The sequence below is a fragment of the Phyllobates terribilis genome, unplaced genomic scaffold, assembly GCF_046119375.1.
Source record: "Phyllobates terribilis strain yellow unplaced genomic scaffold, ASM4611937v1 Scaffold_8__6_contigs__length_399053987, whole genome shotgun sequence".
NCBI lineage: Eukaryota > Metazoa > Chordata > Amphibia > Anura > Dendrobatidae > Phyllobates > Phyllobates terribilis.
The window spans coordinates 102793033-102810431 of NW_027362768.1; the positions used below are offsets into that span (position 1 = coordinate 102793033).

Here is a 17399-nt window from a genome sequence, read left to right on the forward strand (position 1 = left end):
GCGGTTATACAGGAGCCGTGTATTGTGTACAGTGCACACTGTGCGGTTATACAGGAGCCGTGTGTTGTGTACAGTGCACACTGTGCGGTTATACAGGAGCCGTGTATTGTGTACAGTACACACTGTGAGGTTATACAGGAGCCGTGTATTGTGTACTGTACACACTGTGCGGTTATACAGGAGCCGTGTATTGTGTACAGTGCACACTGTGAGGTTATACAGGAGCCGTGTATTGTGTACTGTACACACTGTGCGGTTATACAGGAGCAGTGTATTGTGTACTGTACACACTGTGAGGTTATACAGGAGCCGTGTATTGTGTACAGTGCACACTGTGCGGTCATACAGGAGCCGTGTATTGTGTACAGTGCACACTGTGCGGTTATACAGGAGCAGTGTATTGTGTACAGTGCACACTGTGAGGTTATACAGGAGCCGTGTATTGTGTACAGTGCACACTGTGCGGTTATACAGGAGCCGTGTATTGTGTACAGTGCACACTGTGTGGTTATACAGGAGCAGTGTATTGTGTACAGTGCACACTGTGAGGTTATACAGGAGCCGTGTATTGTGTACAGTGCACACTGTGCGGTTATACAGGAGCCGTGTATTGTGTACAGTGCACACTGTGAGGTTATACAGGAGCAGTGTATTGTGTACAGTGCACACTGTGCGGTTATACAGGAGCCGTGTATTGTGTACTGTACACACTGTGCGGTTATACAGGAGCCGTGTATTGTGTACAGTGCACACTGTGAGGTTATACAGGAGCCGTGTATTGTGTACTGTACACACTGTGCGGTTATACAGGAGCCGTGTATTGTGTACAGTACACACTGTGAGGTTATACAGGAGCCGTGTATTGTGTACAGTACACACTGTGAGGTTATACAGGAGCCGTGTATTGTGTACAGTGCACACTGTGTGGTTATACAGGAGCAGTGTATTGTGTACAGTGCACACTGTGCGGTCATACAGGAGCCGTGTATTGTGTACAGTGCACACTGTGTGGTTATACAGGAGCCGTGTATTGTGTACAGTACACACTGTGCGGTTATACAGGAGCCGTGTATTGTGTACAGTGCACACTGTGTGGTTATACAGGAGCCGTGTATTGTGTACAGTACACACTGTGCGGTTATACAGGAGCAGTGTATTGTGTACAGTACACACTGTGCGGTTATACAGGAGCCGTGTATTGTGTACAGTGCACACTGTGCGGTTATACAGGAGCCGTGTATTGTGTACAGTACACACTGTGCGGTTATACAGGAGCCGTGTATTGTGTACAGTGCACACTGTGCGGTTATACAGGAGCCGTGTATTGTGTACAGTACACACTGTGCGGTTATACAGGAGCCGTGTATTGTGTACAGTACACACTGTGCGGTTATACAGGAGCCGTGTATTGTGTACAGTGCACACTGTGCGGTTATACAGGAGCCGTGTATTGTGTACAGTGCACACTGTGCGGTTATACAGGAGCCGTGTGTTGTGTACAGTACACACTGTGCGGTTATACAGGAGCCGTGTATTGTGTACAGTGCACACTGTGTGGTTATACAGGAGCCGTGCATTGTGTACAGTGCACACTGTGCTGTCATACAGGAGCCGTGTATTGTGTACAGTGCACACTGTGCGGTTATACAGGAGCCGTGTATTGTGTACAGTGCACACTGTGCGGTTATACAGGAGCCGTGTATTGTGTACAGTGCACACTGTGCGGTTATACAGGAGCCGTGTATTGTGTACAGTGCACACTGTGCGGTTATACAGGAGCCGTGTGTTGTGTACAGTACACACTGTGCGGTTATACAGGAGCCGTGTATTGTGTACAGTGCACACTGTGTGGTTATACAGGAGCCGTGCATTGTGTACAGTGCACACTGTGCTGTCATACAGGAGCCGTGTATTGTGTACAGTGCACACTGTGCGGTTATACAGGAGCCGTGTATTGTGTACAGTGCACACTGTGCGGTTATACAGGAGCCGTGTATTGTGTACAGTGCACACTGTGCGGTTATACAGGAGCCGTGTATTGTGTACAGTGCACACTGTGCGGTTATACAGGAGCCGTGTATTGTGTACAGTGCACACTGTGCGGTTATACAGGAGCCGTATATTGTGTACAGTGCACACTCTGCGGTTATACAGGAGCCGTGTACTGTGTACAGTGCACACTGTGCGGTTATACAGGAGCCGTGTATTGTGTACAGTGCACACTGTGCGGTCATACAGGAGCCGTGTATTGTGTACAGTGCACACTGTGTGGTTATACAGGAGCAGTGTATTGTGTACAGTGCACACTGTGCTGTCATACAGGAGCCGTGTATTGTGTACAGTGCACACTGTGAGGTTATACAGGAGCCGTGTATTGTGTACAGTGCACACTGTGAGGTTATACAGGAGCCGTGTATTGTGTACAGTGCACACTGTGTGGTTATACAGGAGCAGTGTATTGTGTACAGTGCACACTGTGCGGTCATACAGGAGCCGTGTATTGTGTACAGTGCACACTGTGTGGTTATACAGGAGCAGTGTATTGTGTACAGTGCACACTGTGAGGTTATACAGGAGCCGTGTATTGTGTACAGTGCACACTGTGCGGTTATACAGGAGCCGTGTATTGTGTACAGTGCACACTGTGCGGTTATACAGGAGCCGTGTATTGTGTACAGTGCACACTGTGAGGTTATACAGGAGCCGTGTATTGTGTACAGTGCACACTGTGCGGTCATACAGGAGCCGTGTATTGTGTACAGTGCACACTGTGCGGTTATACAGGAGCCGTGTATTGTGTACAGTGCACACTGTGCGGTTATACAGGAGCCGTGTGTTGTGTACAGTGCACACTGTGCGGTTATACAGGAGCCGTGTATTGTGTACAGTACACACTGTGCGGTTATACAGGAGCCGTGTATTGTGTACAGTGCACACTGTGAGGTTATACAGGAGCCGTGTGTTGTGTACAGTGCACACTGTGAGGTTATACAGGAGCCGTGTATTGTGTACTGTACACACTGTGCGGTTATACAGGAGCCGTGTATTGTGTACAGTGCACACTGTGAGGTTATACAGGAGCCGTGTATTGTGTACTGTACACACTGTGCGGTTATACAGGAGCAGTGTATTGTGTACTGTACACACTGTGAGGTTATACAGGAGCCGTGTATTGTGTACAGTGCACACTGTGCGGTCATACAGGAGCCGTGTATTGTGTACAGTGCACACTGTGCGGTTATACAGGAGCAGTGTATTGTGTACAGTGCACACTGTGAGGTTATACAGGAGCCGTGTGTTGTGTACAGTGCACACTGTGAGGTTATACAGGAGCCGTGTATTGTGTACTGTACACACTGTGCGGTTATACAGGAGCCGTGTATTGTGTACAGTGCACACTGTGAGGTTATACAGGAGCCGTGTATTGTGTACTGTACACACTGTGCGGTTATACAGGAGCAGTGTATTGTGTACTGTACACACTGTGAGGTTATACAGGAGCCGTGTATTGTGTACAGTGCACACTGTGCGGTCATACAGGAGCCGTGTATTGTGTACAGTGCACACTGTGCGGTTATACAGGAGCAGTGTATTGTGTACAGTGCACACTGTGAGGTTATACAGGAGCCGTGTATTGTGTACAGTGCACACTGTGCGGTTATACAGGAGCCGTGTATTGTGTACAGTGCACACTGTGTGGTTATACAGGAGCAGTGTATTGTGTACAGTGCACACTGTGAGGTTATACAGGAGCCGTGTATTGTGTACAGTGCACACTGTGCGGTTATACAGGAGCCGTGTATTGTGTACAGTGCACACTGTGAGGTTATACAGGAGCAGTGTATTGTGTACAGTGCACACTGTGCGGTTATACAGGAGCCGTGTATTGTGTACTGTACACACTGTGCGGTTATACAGGAGCCGTGTATTGTGTACAGTGCACACTGTGAGGTTATACAGGAGCCGTGTATTGTGTACAGTGCACACTGTGCGGTTATACAGGAGCCGTGTATTGTGTACAGTGCACACTGTGAGGTTATACAGGAGCCGTGTATTGTGTACTGTACACACTGTGCGGTTATACAGGAGCCGTGTATTGTGTACAGTACACACTGTGAGGTTATACAGGAGCCGTGTATTGTGTACAGTACACACTGTGAGGTTATACAGGAGCCGTGTATTGTGTACAGTGCACACTGTGTGGTTATACAGGAGCAGTGTATTGTGTACAGTGCACACTGTGCGGTCATACAGGAGCCGTGTATTGTGTACAGTGCACACTGTGCGGTTATACAGGAGCAGTGTATTGTGTACAGTGCACACTGTGCGGTTATACAGGAACCGTGTATTGTGTACAGTGCACACTGTGCGGTTATACAGGAGCCGTGTATTGTGTACAGTGCACACTGTGCGGTTATACAGGAGCAGTGTATTGTGTACGGTACACACTGTGCGGTTATATAAGGGCTATCTGTCCCTCACGCCTCAGCAGCTGCCGCGGCGCTATAACAATGACACAGGACAGGGGCGGGGCAGGAGTAGGGGGCGGAGCATTTCTCTCCGTCCCACGTGATTGATTTTTCTGTTACCGGCCAATCACGTCCCGGGTGCGGTTAGGCACGCCCCTCCCTGAAGCAGCCATTTCTGAACTGACGAGGAGGAAGCAGCGAGCTCTGTATCAGCGTCTTCCCTGCAGTCACCCGGACAGGAACTAGGAGACGCCCGACCGAGAAGCCGCATAGTCACTGCTGTTATCTTCTTCCACATTAGCAGGTGAGCGGCCCCGCGCTGTCCCCTCAGTGTGGCGGCTCTTTTCCGCTGACATGGCGGCCGCCGCCTTTGTTCTCCTTGTCGCTGCGCTGTTCTGCGTCGGTCGCTGTGTGAGCGCAGTGGTAGGAGAATGCTGGGGATGACGGGCTGTGACCGGCGCTGACGATGTGTGCGGGGCCCTTGTGTGATGCAGGCGGCGGTGAGGTGAGGCCTCGTGCACCCGCAGGGCAGTCGGCGGCTTCACAAGATGGCGGCGGGCTGCACGGCGCTGAGTGACGGCGGAGGCCTCATCACTCCTCAAGGACAAACCCTGCGGGGGCAGTGATGGCAGGAAATGGCCCTTCCCGGCTCCTGTGTACTGGCAGCTGATGATTTATGTTTCGCCTCCCTGTATCTCACTGCACATGTGACTAGGATTTGGCTTCCACCTACCGGCCTCATAGGCCTGATCACCACAAGGGCCTGTGCACATGGTGCAGATTTGTGCATTTGTCACAACCTTAAGGGTTTCCTGATTTAAATTGAATGGGAGGTGGATCTGCAGTACACCGCAGTGGCCACTACCACTTGATGGCGGAGCCCCGCAGGTGAGCACTTCCGCTGGGGCACTGATAACTGCTGATTGGTGGCTGGTAGTGTTGAGCGAGTATGTTCTGTTAACCCTTTTGCCGAGTATGCTCAGGCCGAGATCCGAGTATTTACAGCTGCTCGGTGATATGTTTGAATCGCTCCCGTGTGCATGATTTGCGACTGACAGTTTTAATACATGTGAGGAATGTCTATTTCTTACTCATTCCTCACATGTAATAAAGCTGTCAAACAGTTGCAAATCATGCACACGGAAGCGATTTAACCATATCACCGAGCAGCTGTAGATAATCGGGGCTTGCCCCGAGCATACTCTGAACAGAACATACTCGCTCAACACTAGTGGGTGGGGGTGCCGTGTGCAGGACCCTGGACAATCATACATTGATGCCCTATCTTACAGATAGGGCATCAATGTAAAAGTAGTGGACAACCCCTTTAAGTTGTAATATACGCCCTCTTCACCTTTCTATGTTGATCTCCTTTAAGTATTGTGTGAAAGGTAAGATAATAAAGTTACTGATATAAGCATTTTATGTAATTTAATGTTTCAGGCATGGAACGGGATTACGGGCATGGGCATGCATCCTATGGCCGTGGCATGGATAGCTTTAATATGGAAAACTCTGCCACCGAGAGGTAAGTGGTGTATATTGTGTAGCCCAGGAACAATGAACACTTCATGTTTAACGTTAACTTGCTCATTTCTTCAGCTGCTTGTACAATAAATAAGAGATGAAACTCCAAATACCATTATTTCAACATATTTTCCACTTACAGGTTATTAAAATGAATCTGTATAAAAATGAGCTACAACTTCCTAATACTTTTTTGTTTCAGTTTCTCACAAATTCCAAGATGGTTTGCTGTGAGCGACTGAAATAGCTCGAGTCTAGTTTTCAGATATGGGCAGCAGCAATGTAAACCTTTGCTGGCTTGCAGTAGTGTCTAGATTGTTCTGCTCTGTGAGCTGAATAGCCACATACAGAATACAATTATCCCTGATTGGAAGACAGAATTGACTGTGAATTTCTTGTCTGTAAATGTATGGTACTGTTCTCATTCCAACTGCAAACTAATATCTTGAAAATGGTGAGGAAATTAGAACAAAGTATGTTAAAATGTAACTCATTACCATAAAAACCAGATGATGTCTTGCAGGGAAAGCTTTCTCAACCATTGTTTCAGTCCATATTTCACTGTATATTGTCCATGGTGTTACCATACTTTCCTATAAGAGTAATCATGTTATTTTGAAATAATTATGCTGTCTAATGTGGACTGAAATAACCTTCCCAGTTTTTGCTAACATGGCTGCCATTTATTGGGTTCTCACATCCTGTACTTCCAGCTGTTACCTGATTTCATGGCCTTGCCATCCTCCTATAAAGCTTTTCTACATAAATGCCTAAATATCCTGAGTGAAATCTTGTTGATGTGTTAGTCAAAGGTTTGCACATTGCAATGCCCGGTTTACCACAGTCCAACCCACCAGGATATATATATGTGCAGTAGTTTGACTATTCCTATGTGAAAGAGCGAAAATGGTTCAGGTGCCCAGTGAGGTATTACTGGACCTTGCTCTAAAGCTGTTGTGGAGGATGGTAAGTTGCTACATAGACAACTTTATATCTTGTAGCATTGCTAAAAAGATACCTAAAGTTTTATCTTCTCCATATAGATAGTGTAAGAAGGAATAAAAAAGGCTAAATGTTTACATAATCTATTTAGGTCATGTGCATAAAACTTTAGTGGCTGTCTTGCCCCTTTTAAATATTTTTGCTGATACTTTTCCCACAAAAAATGACTCTAGCTCACTCTTCCTGCTCTAAAACATACTGCCTTTTGATCAGGTACCATTTTCAACATGATAGGTTCTTTTTGAGGGGGTTGGCTGAAAGTAAAACAATTTTTCTTTTTAGCACCCAATTGATTTAATACAATTAGGGCATGCTTGTCTGATAGCGCCCCCACAGATCCAGCGCAGGCCACTTAAAAGGTCTCCAACCGAAGCTGTCTAGCCTGTCAGTGGCTGCAGCAGTCTGGTGACTAGAAGAGCACGGCATTGCAGAATCTTCAAATGCTGCCCACTTGTAGTCATGGGACTGCTGCAGCCAATTACAGGCTGCAGTGGTGGGACTTAAAATGCATCCATGGGTGCGCTAGAAGGCATGTATTCCTCCCTTCACTTTTTAATCAGTCCATGCTAAACCCCCTCCTCCCCCAAAAAAGTTGTCCAGCTGTAAACTATTTAAGACTATGTACCTCTAAAGCAGTTAGTTCTGCAATTGGTTTTCTCCCTCTAGAGCATACAATGACTTATGCAACTTAATAAATATTGCTCTAATTGTAACTGTAGCCCTAGCTTGCGTTGGTCAGACTTCTGGTGACAACCTGCTAATCAAAGCCTTAGGGTAGAAGATTTGAATTACTTGTAAAGAGACCTTTAATTCCTTTTAATTATGCTGCATCTTTTTCAGCAGAAATGGTCTACCCTGGTTTTGTTTGCAATATAGAAAAATCTTAAAATGTGTTTTTTTGTTTGTTTTTCCCTTCAAGTGGTTTTATATGGCTAGCAATAGTAAATTGAAATGTGATATCTTTCCTGTTAAGTAAAACTGAGCATTTTATGCTCTGATAGAATGCAAACTAAACTAATATCTGAAACTGTATGCTACTTGTACACTATGAAAGCTGCCAAAATAAAAGTAACACAAATGGTTCAAATCTGAACATCCAGTTCAGATCTAATTTACTTTAAGGCAAAACTCCAATCTGTTTGGTCATTTCAGTGCTATTGACCATCCAGCGTTTGGGAGGTTTGACTTTTACAAGCTATTAACTTTAAGATATTAGGTTAGTTAATGCACTTATTGTGTCAGATTTGATGTAAAGTTGATAAATGTCAACTCATGCTTGATATTGTGTTGTATTTTTCTGGAAAGCTGACCTCTATTTTTCTCCTCACGTCAATTCTTCCAGGTATGGACCTTATGAGTCTTTTGACTCCAGGTCTTCTGTGGGTGGGCGAGATCTGTACAGATCTGGCTATGGTTATAATGAATCCGATCAAGGCTACGGAGATAGTTATGACGATCGATATGAGACCCCATACCGGAGTAGCGTTGACTCTTATGAAACTAGAAACCAGGGCGGGTCTAGCTGGGATCCGTCATTCACCCGACCAAAAGTAAGGACTGGGTTTATGGAGGAGAGAGGAAGAGACACTTACTCTTCCTACGGCGGCGCTTTTTCTTCGCCCTATATGAAGCCTGCAGCAGTAGGCTCTCGGGGAAGAGGAATGCCTGCTTACCCCGACGGTGCATTTGGCGGCAGAAGCAATGATGCTTTTGGAGGACCAGCAGCAGGCAGAGGCCGTGGCAGAGGAGGAGTAAGTACAGAATCTTCTCAGATTCTTTTTGATAGTCACTTTGAATTATTTGAAGACCAGAACTTTAAAATGGCAAATTGTCCATAAACTATTGCATGGACATATATATATTCCCAGTGTGAAAGCTGACTTTTAAAGAAGTAATGCTTTAAAGGTTCAACTGGGAATTTGCCCATATTTTGCTAAATTCTTTCCATGTGAAAGAAAATGTATTTTTCTAAATAGTTTTTCTGTTTATAAAGGACTATATTCCTTAGCCTTATTGGAGAAATAACTAAAGAGAAAAAAACAAATTACAAAAGGTTACAAGAAGACCTTTTTGAAGTTCTGAGTAGGTTAAAGGTGCAATGTATTATAGTCAAATGTATCATCATAATTTACAGTGTTCAGTATAAGGAACAAATCAGACGGCCATATAAATCTGATGGGGGATCGGAGCATAATACTTGGACTGGCCGGTGGCTCTCCCAACCCAGGAGTGACTGCATATTTCTATGCACTTGTCACGCTGAGGTCGGGAGAGCGGACCACCAGTCATTGGACTGTGTTGTGATCCCAATCCAATTTATATGGCCGTCTGACTCTTCCCTTAATGGTTGTCATGTTTGTTTAGCTTTCCCCCCTACTCTAAGCTTTGAGCTTTCTAACTCGTGCATCTTGCCTCTAGAGCACAGAATGAAATATGTAACGAAGATCATAAGAATCTGATAGTTAGACTTCTTGTGGTTGTTACAAGAGTCCCCATAGGAAAAAACTTAAGACTGCGGTAACTCACATTATTACGGCTTTATAGTGACAATAAGTCACATTGGAGCCCTTCCCTAAAAGGCAACATGTGAGCGTCCATTCCAGGAGAGAGTTGGCCATGGACATGACTTCTCGTATATTGTCTAATTCCTATTGGGAATTCACATCTTCGGGAATTTGTTTCCTGTTTTAAAGAAGTGGGAAAACAGAATTTAACCAGGGATGGATCTGTCACATGATGGATCCCCCCAATGGTACTCCATTTGACTTATGTGGTCTTTTGGCTTTTCTGTCATGGTAATTCTGATTTTACCATGAAAACATAAAACGCAGATTCAGTGCTACTTTTCCCTCAATGCAACCATAGACAACGTACACATAACTCCTCCATTATCTATGGTTACTGCTCCTTTACAAATACCCAACTTAATGTAAATCCACACAATCCTGCCACAGTAAAGGGCCGAAGGTTTTTCCTTTTGTCCCAAGGTAACTTTAGCTTTCTATCAGTAAATATATTAAGATCCCATGATAGTGCCTTCATGTAATTTGTTTTTAAAATGCATTGCACCTTTAATAAGAATTTGATAAATTTGTAATGTGTATAAGTTTTCTTTGTCTTATTTTGGCGGGGCATGTGTTTTTTTTTATTTTTTTATCTACAATCTTGGTTTTATTTGTATTACTATTTTTCTGTAGCTCTTTGCAGATCAATGTGGCTCTGTATGTTGCTAGTGCCACTTGGTTTGGAAAGGGAAAATCTTTAATACTGCTGCATGTTCTTAGTAGGTTAACTTGGTTTTTACACTAATTTTAGCAACTTGGCCGTGGCATACGCAGACCTGGGATGTTGGAATTCCCTAAGTACCAGCCTATGGCTGGTGCTGGTGGCATGGCCCGAGGAATTAAGAGAAAGATGGGCCAACAACCTCCTTTCAAGCAACCTGGAGCTTTTGGCAAAAAACCAAAGCTGACAAAAGTTGGAGGAAACCAACCTGTAAAAAATACCCCAGCACCAGGTAAAATTTTTTTGGCAACATATACCATATAGTAATTAGTTGCAAATGTTGTGAATTGTTCATATGGGGGTTATGGATTTAATTTGCAGCAATAATCCGTTGTGAATAGGAAGTCCTCTGCAAAAATTTGCATTTGCTACATGTAGATTTTGTTTTGGAGATTTCCTTCACCAAGGAGTTTACCCAGCTCATTGATATGTGCTGAAAATCTGAAACCTAACTTGACATGCTATGGATGTCAAATGTTTGTAAGTTAGAGTTGTTTTTTTTTTTACTGGTATCTGGATGATACCGTCAGACATTTCTGATTTTGAGGTTTGTATTTACATTGAAAGGGCAATAAAAAGAAAAAAAGCCGAACAGGGTTACTTGTAAAATATTCAGTCCTTTATTGAAAAACTATCAAAAAAGACTTTAAAATAAAATGGAATGAGACAAAAGGTGGTTATTGATGCAATCGATGGCTACAATGATGCATGTACAGTAATTGAGGGACAAACCCAAATTGATTTCAAATAAAGTGCAAGTGCATCATGAACATATGCAGAAAGCCCTATGAACTGGAACAAATAATCTGTACAAGGGTAGTGATGATCAGCTTGCTGGAACATGTGGGAAAATTTTCTTGCTTCTATAGTCTCTATAGGAGACTAGAAGCAGCAACTGTGCGATCGCCTCTGCTGCATATAGGTGATCAGGAGATCACCTATATGTAGCAGAAATGCTCTTGTACTATGAGTGCCGACCACTAGGTGGATCTCATAGTAATCTTTACATGACAACCAGTGGTGTCTGCTGCAGACTCAGGGTTGTCATGACCACCCATCGGTGACCCGCGATCACGTGACGGGGTCACCGATGGGCGGGGCTAATGCCGTGCTTCCTGCGCAGCGATGTTAAATGCCGCTGTCAGAGATTGACAGTGGCATTTAACATGTTAACAGCCACGGGTGGATCGCGATTCCACCCGTGGCTGTTGGTGGCACATGTCAGCTGATTATTACAGCTGACATGTGCCCAGTTCAGTGCGGGCTCAGAGCCGGAGCCCTCACTGAAGCGGGGGTGATGGCCTGGGGCGTACTAATATGCCCTGGGCTAGTAAGGGGTTAAGAGGGAAATGACTTATTAATGACCGACAAGTATATGAGTAGTTTTAGTTCTAATTGGCAGATTTAACGTCTCTGAATATTAATAGTAGTGTGCTTGCTTTACATTTTATTTTTTCATTCCATCTTTCAGAGCCAGTTGATCCAGAAGAGGAAGAAAAGCGCCGCACAGAGGCTAGAAGAGAGAAACAGAGGCGCAGAAGAGAGAAGAACAGTGAGAAATATGGAGATGGGTACATATCTGCCTTTACTATTTGGCCATGTGTGTTTATTTTTAAAATTAAGAACGGAGAATAGTTTTGGACCAGACCCCTCCGGCTAATCTCTAAATGCTTAAACCCCCTTCAACCACTATTGTCAGAGCCAGCATGCAAACACTAAGCACAAAATTTTGCAATGTTTCAAATAGTTTTACACCAGATTAATGGCATAAACCGAATTATTGGCCCATATATGCTGTATTTATGCAATCATGCTTGCATAAGTTAACAAATGCTTAAAACCCATTATTTTCAGAATGGCCTTCACATGCTCCTTCTGCAAGTTCAGATCTTTTGATGAAAAGGGTATTGAAGAACACTTGGAAAGTCAAGCTCATCAAGATATGCTGGATCATATTCAGAAACAAACCAAATTTGACAAACCAGTCATGGAGTTCTTGCATGTAAGTAGAATATAAAGTCGTGTCCATATACTTTATTAAAAAATTCCACAAGTGTTACATTGGCTACAACTATTCATGCAGCACTAACGTCTGTAGTCAGCTGCCTATTTCACAGGTCTGTCTTGCCTATTGGAACATCTCTGGAGATGTTTAATTGTTAAAGACACTTGAGGCCAAACCGATGTACCCCGTATCTTGTAGGTCTTATACCTATCTGTTCTTTGTAAAGTAGTGGCATGTTGAAAATCCATCGACACTTGGTAGTATTGGGTCATGGGAGTCTTACAATTTTATTTTTCACGTACTTAGGAATGCATAGTAAACAAATACAAGAAAACCGCTGCACGTAAAGCGCAATCTGTCCAAAATGAAGCTGCAAAAGCTCCAGAGAAGGAGATCATGGAAGGTAATGCTCTTAATTTTTGCTTATGTGACCCTCAATGTTCTGCTTTGGTTGACTGGCTGTCTAGAAGCAAGTTTGTAATTTTTCCTATGTTTATAAACAGTTTTATAATTAGAATGCTTAAATCGAGTGAATCTTGCAGACTCTATTAAATAGCTGGTACTGTTAGGGAAACTGTAGATTCACAAAGCAACAGTAGTGCATGCATTGCAGTCAGTATACTTCTCAAATCAATGTCCAATGATTTTTCTTCTTGACAATATTTATTGGAGGAGCGTTGCTGATTCATGTGCTGCCAGCACTTTTGTTAGAAGGTTTAGGACTCTTGCACTTCAGTCTGATAAAACCATGTATTGTCTTTCAGGTGTTACTTCTGATGATCACATGATGAAGGTGGAAACTGTGCATTGCAGTGCTTGTAGTGTGTACGTCCCTGCGCTGCATAGCTCTGTCCAGCTGCACCTCAAGTCTTCTGATCATTCCAAGAGTAAACTGGTAAGAATAGACATCTTCTCTGGCTGCCTCTTGTAACTTGTCTGCTGGTACAACCCTGTTATGCTGGACAACACCTGTCAACATCCCCTTCTTACTGAACTCCCTCGGAGTCGATATAAGGTCTGCTACAGCTTTTATTTAGTGGCTAATTGATTTGAATGGAAGCCATGTAGTAAACCCTTCTGCAGTGGCCAATTGCTGCAATGATTGCTGCTGAGTGAATCAGTAAGAAGCTAATGGCCCATCACTTCTGCAGCCTCTTTTCGGGAAGGGTTGTCCATTTGGTACAACAGCATATTTACTCAGAGCTGTGACTGGTCAATGACAAAAAGCATCATGTATTTTTTTTTTTTCCCAGGCCTATAAAGATCAAATTAAAAGAGAAAGCATTTTGACAGCTACAAGCATCTTGAATAATCCACTTGTAAAGGCAAGATATGAACTGTATTTGAAGGTAAGCTAACTCTGTATTAGACATTTTGCACTCTTTGTATGTATATGCAAATATTAAGTTAATTGATTCCTCATGTGAGCCTGGTGACTTAATTATGCATAAATACTCTAAAGTAACTTTGCTTATGACTAATGTGGATTTTTTTTGTTTTATATACTTGTGGGGGAAGGACGGCTGGGATACTCCTTTAAGAAGCAAAGCTTTCTTTGAGTTAGAATTTTACTTATTCAATGAATAAGCAGATTGTATAAAATACTTTCTCTACCTGACTTATGTGATAAAAACCTATAAGAAGCAAAATAAACAAACCCTGCTGTAAATAAAAAGCAAGTGCATTTAAATAAAATGTGGTTCTTAGTAACGGTGTTTGATCAAAAATAGTATAAAAGCTATCCCACTGTGACAGGGTGAACCCGTTCGGGATAGTCCTACACTGTCTAGTATTAAAAACCTTACCATGTGTCAAAGTTGACCTCTGTTTGAATAAGGGCAGACAAAAGGAACAGGTCCCGAACTGTAGTACTCTCCCGGTTTATGTTCATTTTGCTTCTTGTAGGTTTTTCTGATTCATGGCCAATGTGAAACATGCATTTATGTTCTGCATGTGTACGAATTTAAACCAAGGTCAAATTGTTTTTTTTTCTCTTATGATGACTAATTATTTATTTTTGTGTGAAAAAAAACAAGTTTACGGTACTCCTGCTGCAAACGTGTGATTTTAAAGGAGTTGTTGTTTTTTGCTTATCAACTAGCGAGGTGATAAATGGCAAATAAGTGGGAGCCCAAAAGTTGCAACCTCCCAATGATTGCTATAGCGTCGCTATCTCTATGGTGTAAGACTATGGCTTAAAGGAATTGAACAGTGGTGGAGCTAGTGCCTTGCTGCTCCAAACTCTGTCATGTCCATTAGTGATGAGTGAGCATACTCAGATTATAGTTATCCAAGCGTGCTCTGGTTCGGCTAGAGTAGCCGGCGTGCTCGAGTCAAATGCTCATGTTCTTGTGGCCACGTGTATTGGGCATTCTTTGCATGTGTAGCTTCTGTGTATCAGCCACAATACATGCGTCCGTGGATACATGAGCGTTTTACTTGAGCACGCTAGCTACTCTATCCAAACCAGAGCACGCTCGATCATCACTAATGTCTGTATGATTGGGGTGGACCAGGTTCCCTATTGTGGCAATATGTTGCCACAAGCATTTCTCACCCAGCCATTAGACCAACTCAAACACCTACTTATGTTCTCAAAACACACATTTTTCTAGGGTGAAAATCCATTTGAGGCTCAGGTTGGAGAAAGTGCTGCAGAAAGTGCAGCAGATGCTGTTGGTGAAGATGCAGCTGAATGTGCCCTCGCTGAGGAGGTCGGAGGCAATGCAAATGACGTCACTTCTGCATCGGAAGATTTCACCGCAGACCTGGCCTCTGTTGAAGAAAACTAGTCGTGATACTTGAAAGCAAATTTGATCCCTCCTTTATTATTTTTTTTTTTTAACCTTACTGTCATCCTATTTTTAAACCTTGGCTTTGTGGGCAATTAATTTACAGTAATACATGCAAAAGTTTACTTCTCCATCAAAATATTCGTAGAATGAGTTTAATTTCCCTTTGCATTTTTTAAACCGGTAATCTTATGTTTATTGATCAGGAACCATCCTGATGTTTAACATGTCAGTTTTATTTTCAGTCTTGTAATCTAGGTTGTAATTTTATCCTAAAAAATGCTGTGAAGTCTTGGAATGTATTTGTACCATGTTGGACAGTTCGTGTTTATCTCGTTTGTGACACCAAAATATTGTGGCATTGTAACTTTTCTTTTTGGTTTGCTACTTAGATCCCTGTGTCTCAGATAACTAAATAAATCTTATAAACTGTTCACTAGCTTTAAAGCTTTCATAGTAAAAGAAGAAAATTGTAACACCAGCATTTTCTGGGTTTTTTGCTGTTTGATTTGGGACAAGTACCTGTATTATGAACATTGAAGGACTTTTTATGTAAATAAAGTTACATTTTATAATGGAACTTTGCAGTTTGCTGAGATATTTTGAGTTTCAATTCCTCACTATTTTTCTAGATATCTGCATTTAGTGGATGAAACTATGGTTTCCATCATAAAAAGCAGAACTCGTACAGGCCTAAACCTGCTATCAGATTAATGAGAGGCCGGACATGGATCTCCCTGAGACTCTGCCTCCAGAGGTTATTTTTAATAAAAGACATTACCAGAGTGAGACATGTAACTGCTGATCTGCTCCCCTGATCTCACTGCAGAGCTGGGTGTGACTAGAAGGCCACGTTCAGTATTTCACATCAGTATTTGTATGCCAAAACCAAGAGGAATAATCAAACAGTATAATAAAAAAAAACACCACTTTTTAGGAAGGTTGATCCTACTGATTCCTTTTTTAAAGTGGTATTCCCATCTCCCAGATCCTATCCCAATATGTAATAGGTGTGATATCTGCAAATGCATTCAATTATAAAAGTAGTATAGTTCTGATTCGCTATGTCTATTTCCTCATGGCCAGGACATTGTAGTAGCCTAGGTATCCACGATGACCACTCGTTTAGTGAGCGTTGTTAGTGGTCGTAACCATGGATACCAAAGCTACTGCAATGCCCTGCACATGAGGTAAGACATAGCAAAGCAAAAATATACTACATTTCTAATTGGAGGGATTTGCTATTTCACCTGCATATTGGGATAGGATCTTGGAAATGGGAATACCATTTTAAGCTTAGCTGGGCTAGACTCAATGACTTTTAATTTAGTGGATGCTGCCTGTTTATCCTTTTTTGGTTTGGATGTATATATTCTTTTGTGAGTAATTGAAACACAAAGTATGTTACTACTGCTACTAAGTTCTTTTAATAATACAATGTTCATGCTTAAATGAGTTGTGTGAAACTATCAGTTTTAATGGGGTATTGTGTTTGAAACAAATTTGTCTCCTTATACATAGGATTTGTGGTCCAACTGCTTGTATCCATGCCGATCCCCAGAATGGGACACTTTTCTCTGTTGGAATGGAGTGGCAGTGCACATGTCTGACTACCACTTCGTTCAATCTATAAGGGGCTGCCAAAGCACTACAATTTGGCTTTTTCCATCTGTTCTTTAAAGAGCACCAATCTAACGGGGATAAAAGTGCTCCCTTTTTGGTGATCTGTGGGGGTCTCCGAATACCTTTTTACGGGCAAAGAACCAGGGCTGTGAGTCGGTATAAAATGGACAGACTCCCAACTCCTAAAATATATAATAAATTGGGTACAGTAATTCAATGCAGTTTGTGGGGAATGTTTTTTTTTTCATAAGAATTTGGGAAAGTTATGAAATGTCCTATTCCAGATCTAAGGGTCTAGACTTTTAGCTAAGATTAAACTTATTGTAGCACAGATTCATCACTTAAACATAAGCCATGTATGAAGGAGGCGGAGGTTTGGCTTACGGACTCCACAGCCCTGCAAAGAACACCACTAGTGCCTTTTGTCTGCGCTACCTGCAAATTTTCCCTCCGCTGATTGGCGAGTTTTTCATTTTCATCTTTACCACCTTTTGTGCTGCAGTGATCAAAACAGAAGTATTTGGATAGTTACTAAATGTATGATTGGGTCCCTCATGGCCAATCAATTTGGAGAACATGGAGGTGTTTATGAATAAGGTGTTAGTCCAACAGGTGAGAATGGAGATCACATGGTTGCTAGGACTTGCCAATAATCATTTGTCACTTGTACTATGATTAGATGACAGATTTCTCATA

At 42.7% G+C, this 17399-nt stretch overlaps 1 protein-coding gene across 1 annotated transcript; it reads left to right on the forward strand.

The window, feature by feature from the left end:
* Positions 1–4588: 4588 nt before the first annotated feature.
* Positions 4589–16924, forward strand: ZNF326 (zinc finger protein 326). The gene is made up of 10 exons (XM_073643174.1): positions 4589–4773; positions 5913–5997; positions 8341–8749; positions 10314–10515; positions 11755–11854; positions 12138–12285; positions 12595–12691; positions 13053–13183; positions 13542–13637; positions 14904–16924. Exons 2-10 carry the CDS (start codon positions 5915–5917, stop codon positions 15078–15080), a joined length of 1443 nt encoding a protein of 480 aa, XP_073499275.1. The 5' UTR covers positions 4589–4773; positions 5913–5914; the 3' UTR covers positions 15081–16924.
* The last annotated feature ends 475 nt before the right edge of the window (positions 16925–17399 follow it).

What these genes read in the sequence shown, in the direction of transcription:
- ZNF326 (XM_073643174.1), top strand. Translation starts at nt 5,915, where the DNA reads ATGGAACGGGATTACGGGCATGGGCATGCATCCTATGGCCGTGGCATG. An exon ending in GAGGCCGTGGCAGAGGAGGA is followed by an intron (nt 8,750 to 10,313) that starts GTAAGTACAGAA and finishes CACTAATTTTAG; the next exon opens with CAACTTGGCCGTGGCATACG. An exon ending in ATCATTCCAAGAGTAAACTG is followed by an intron (nt 13,184 to 13,541) that starts GTAAGAATAGAC and finishes TTTTTTTCCCAG; the next exon opens with GCCTATAAAGATCAAATTAA.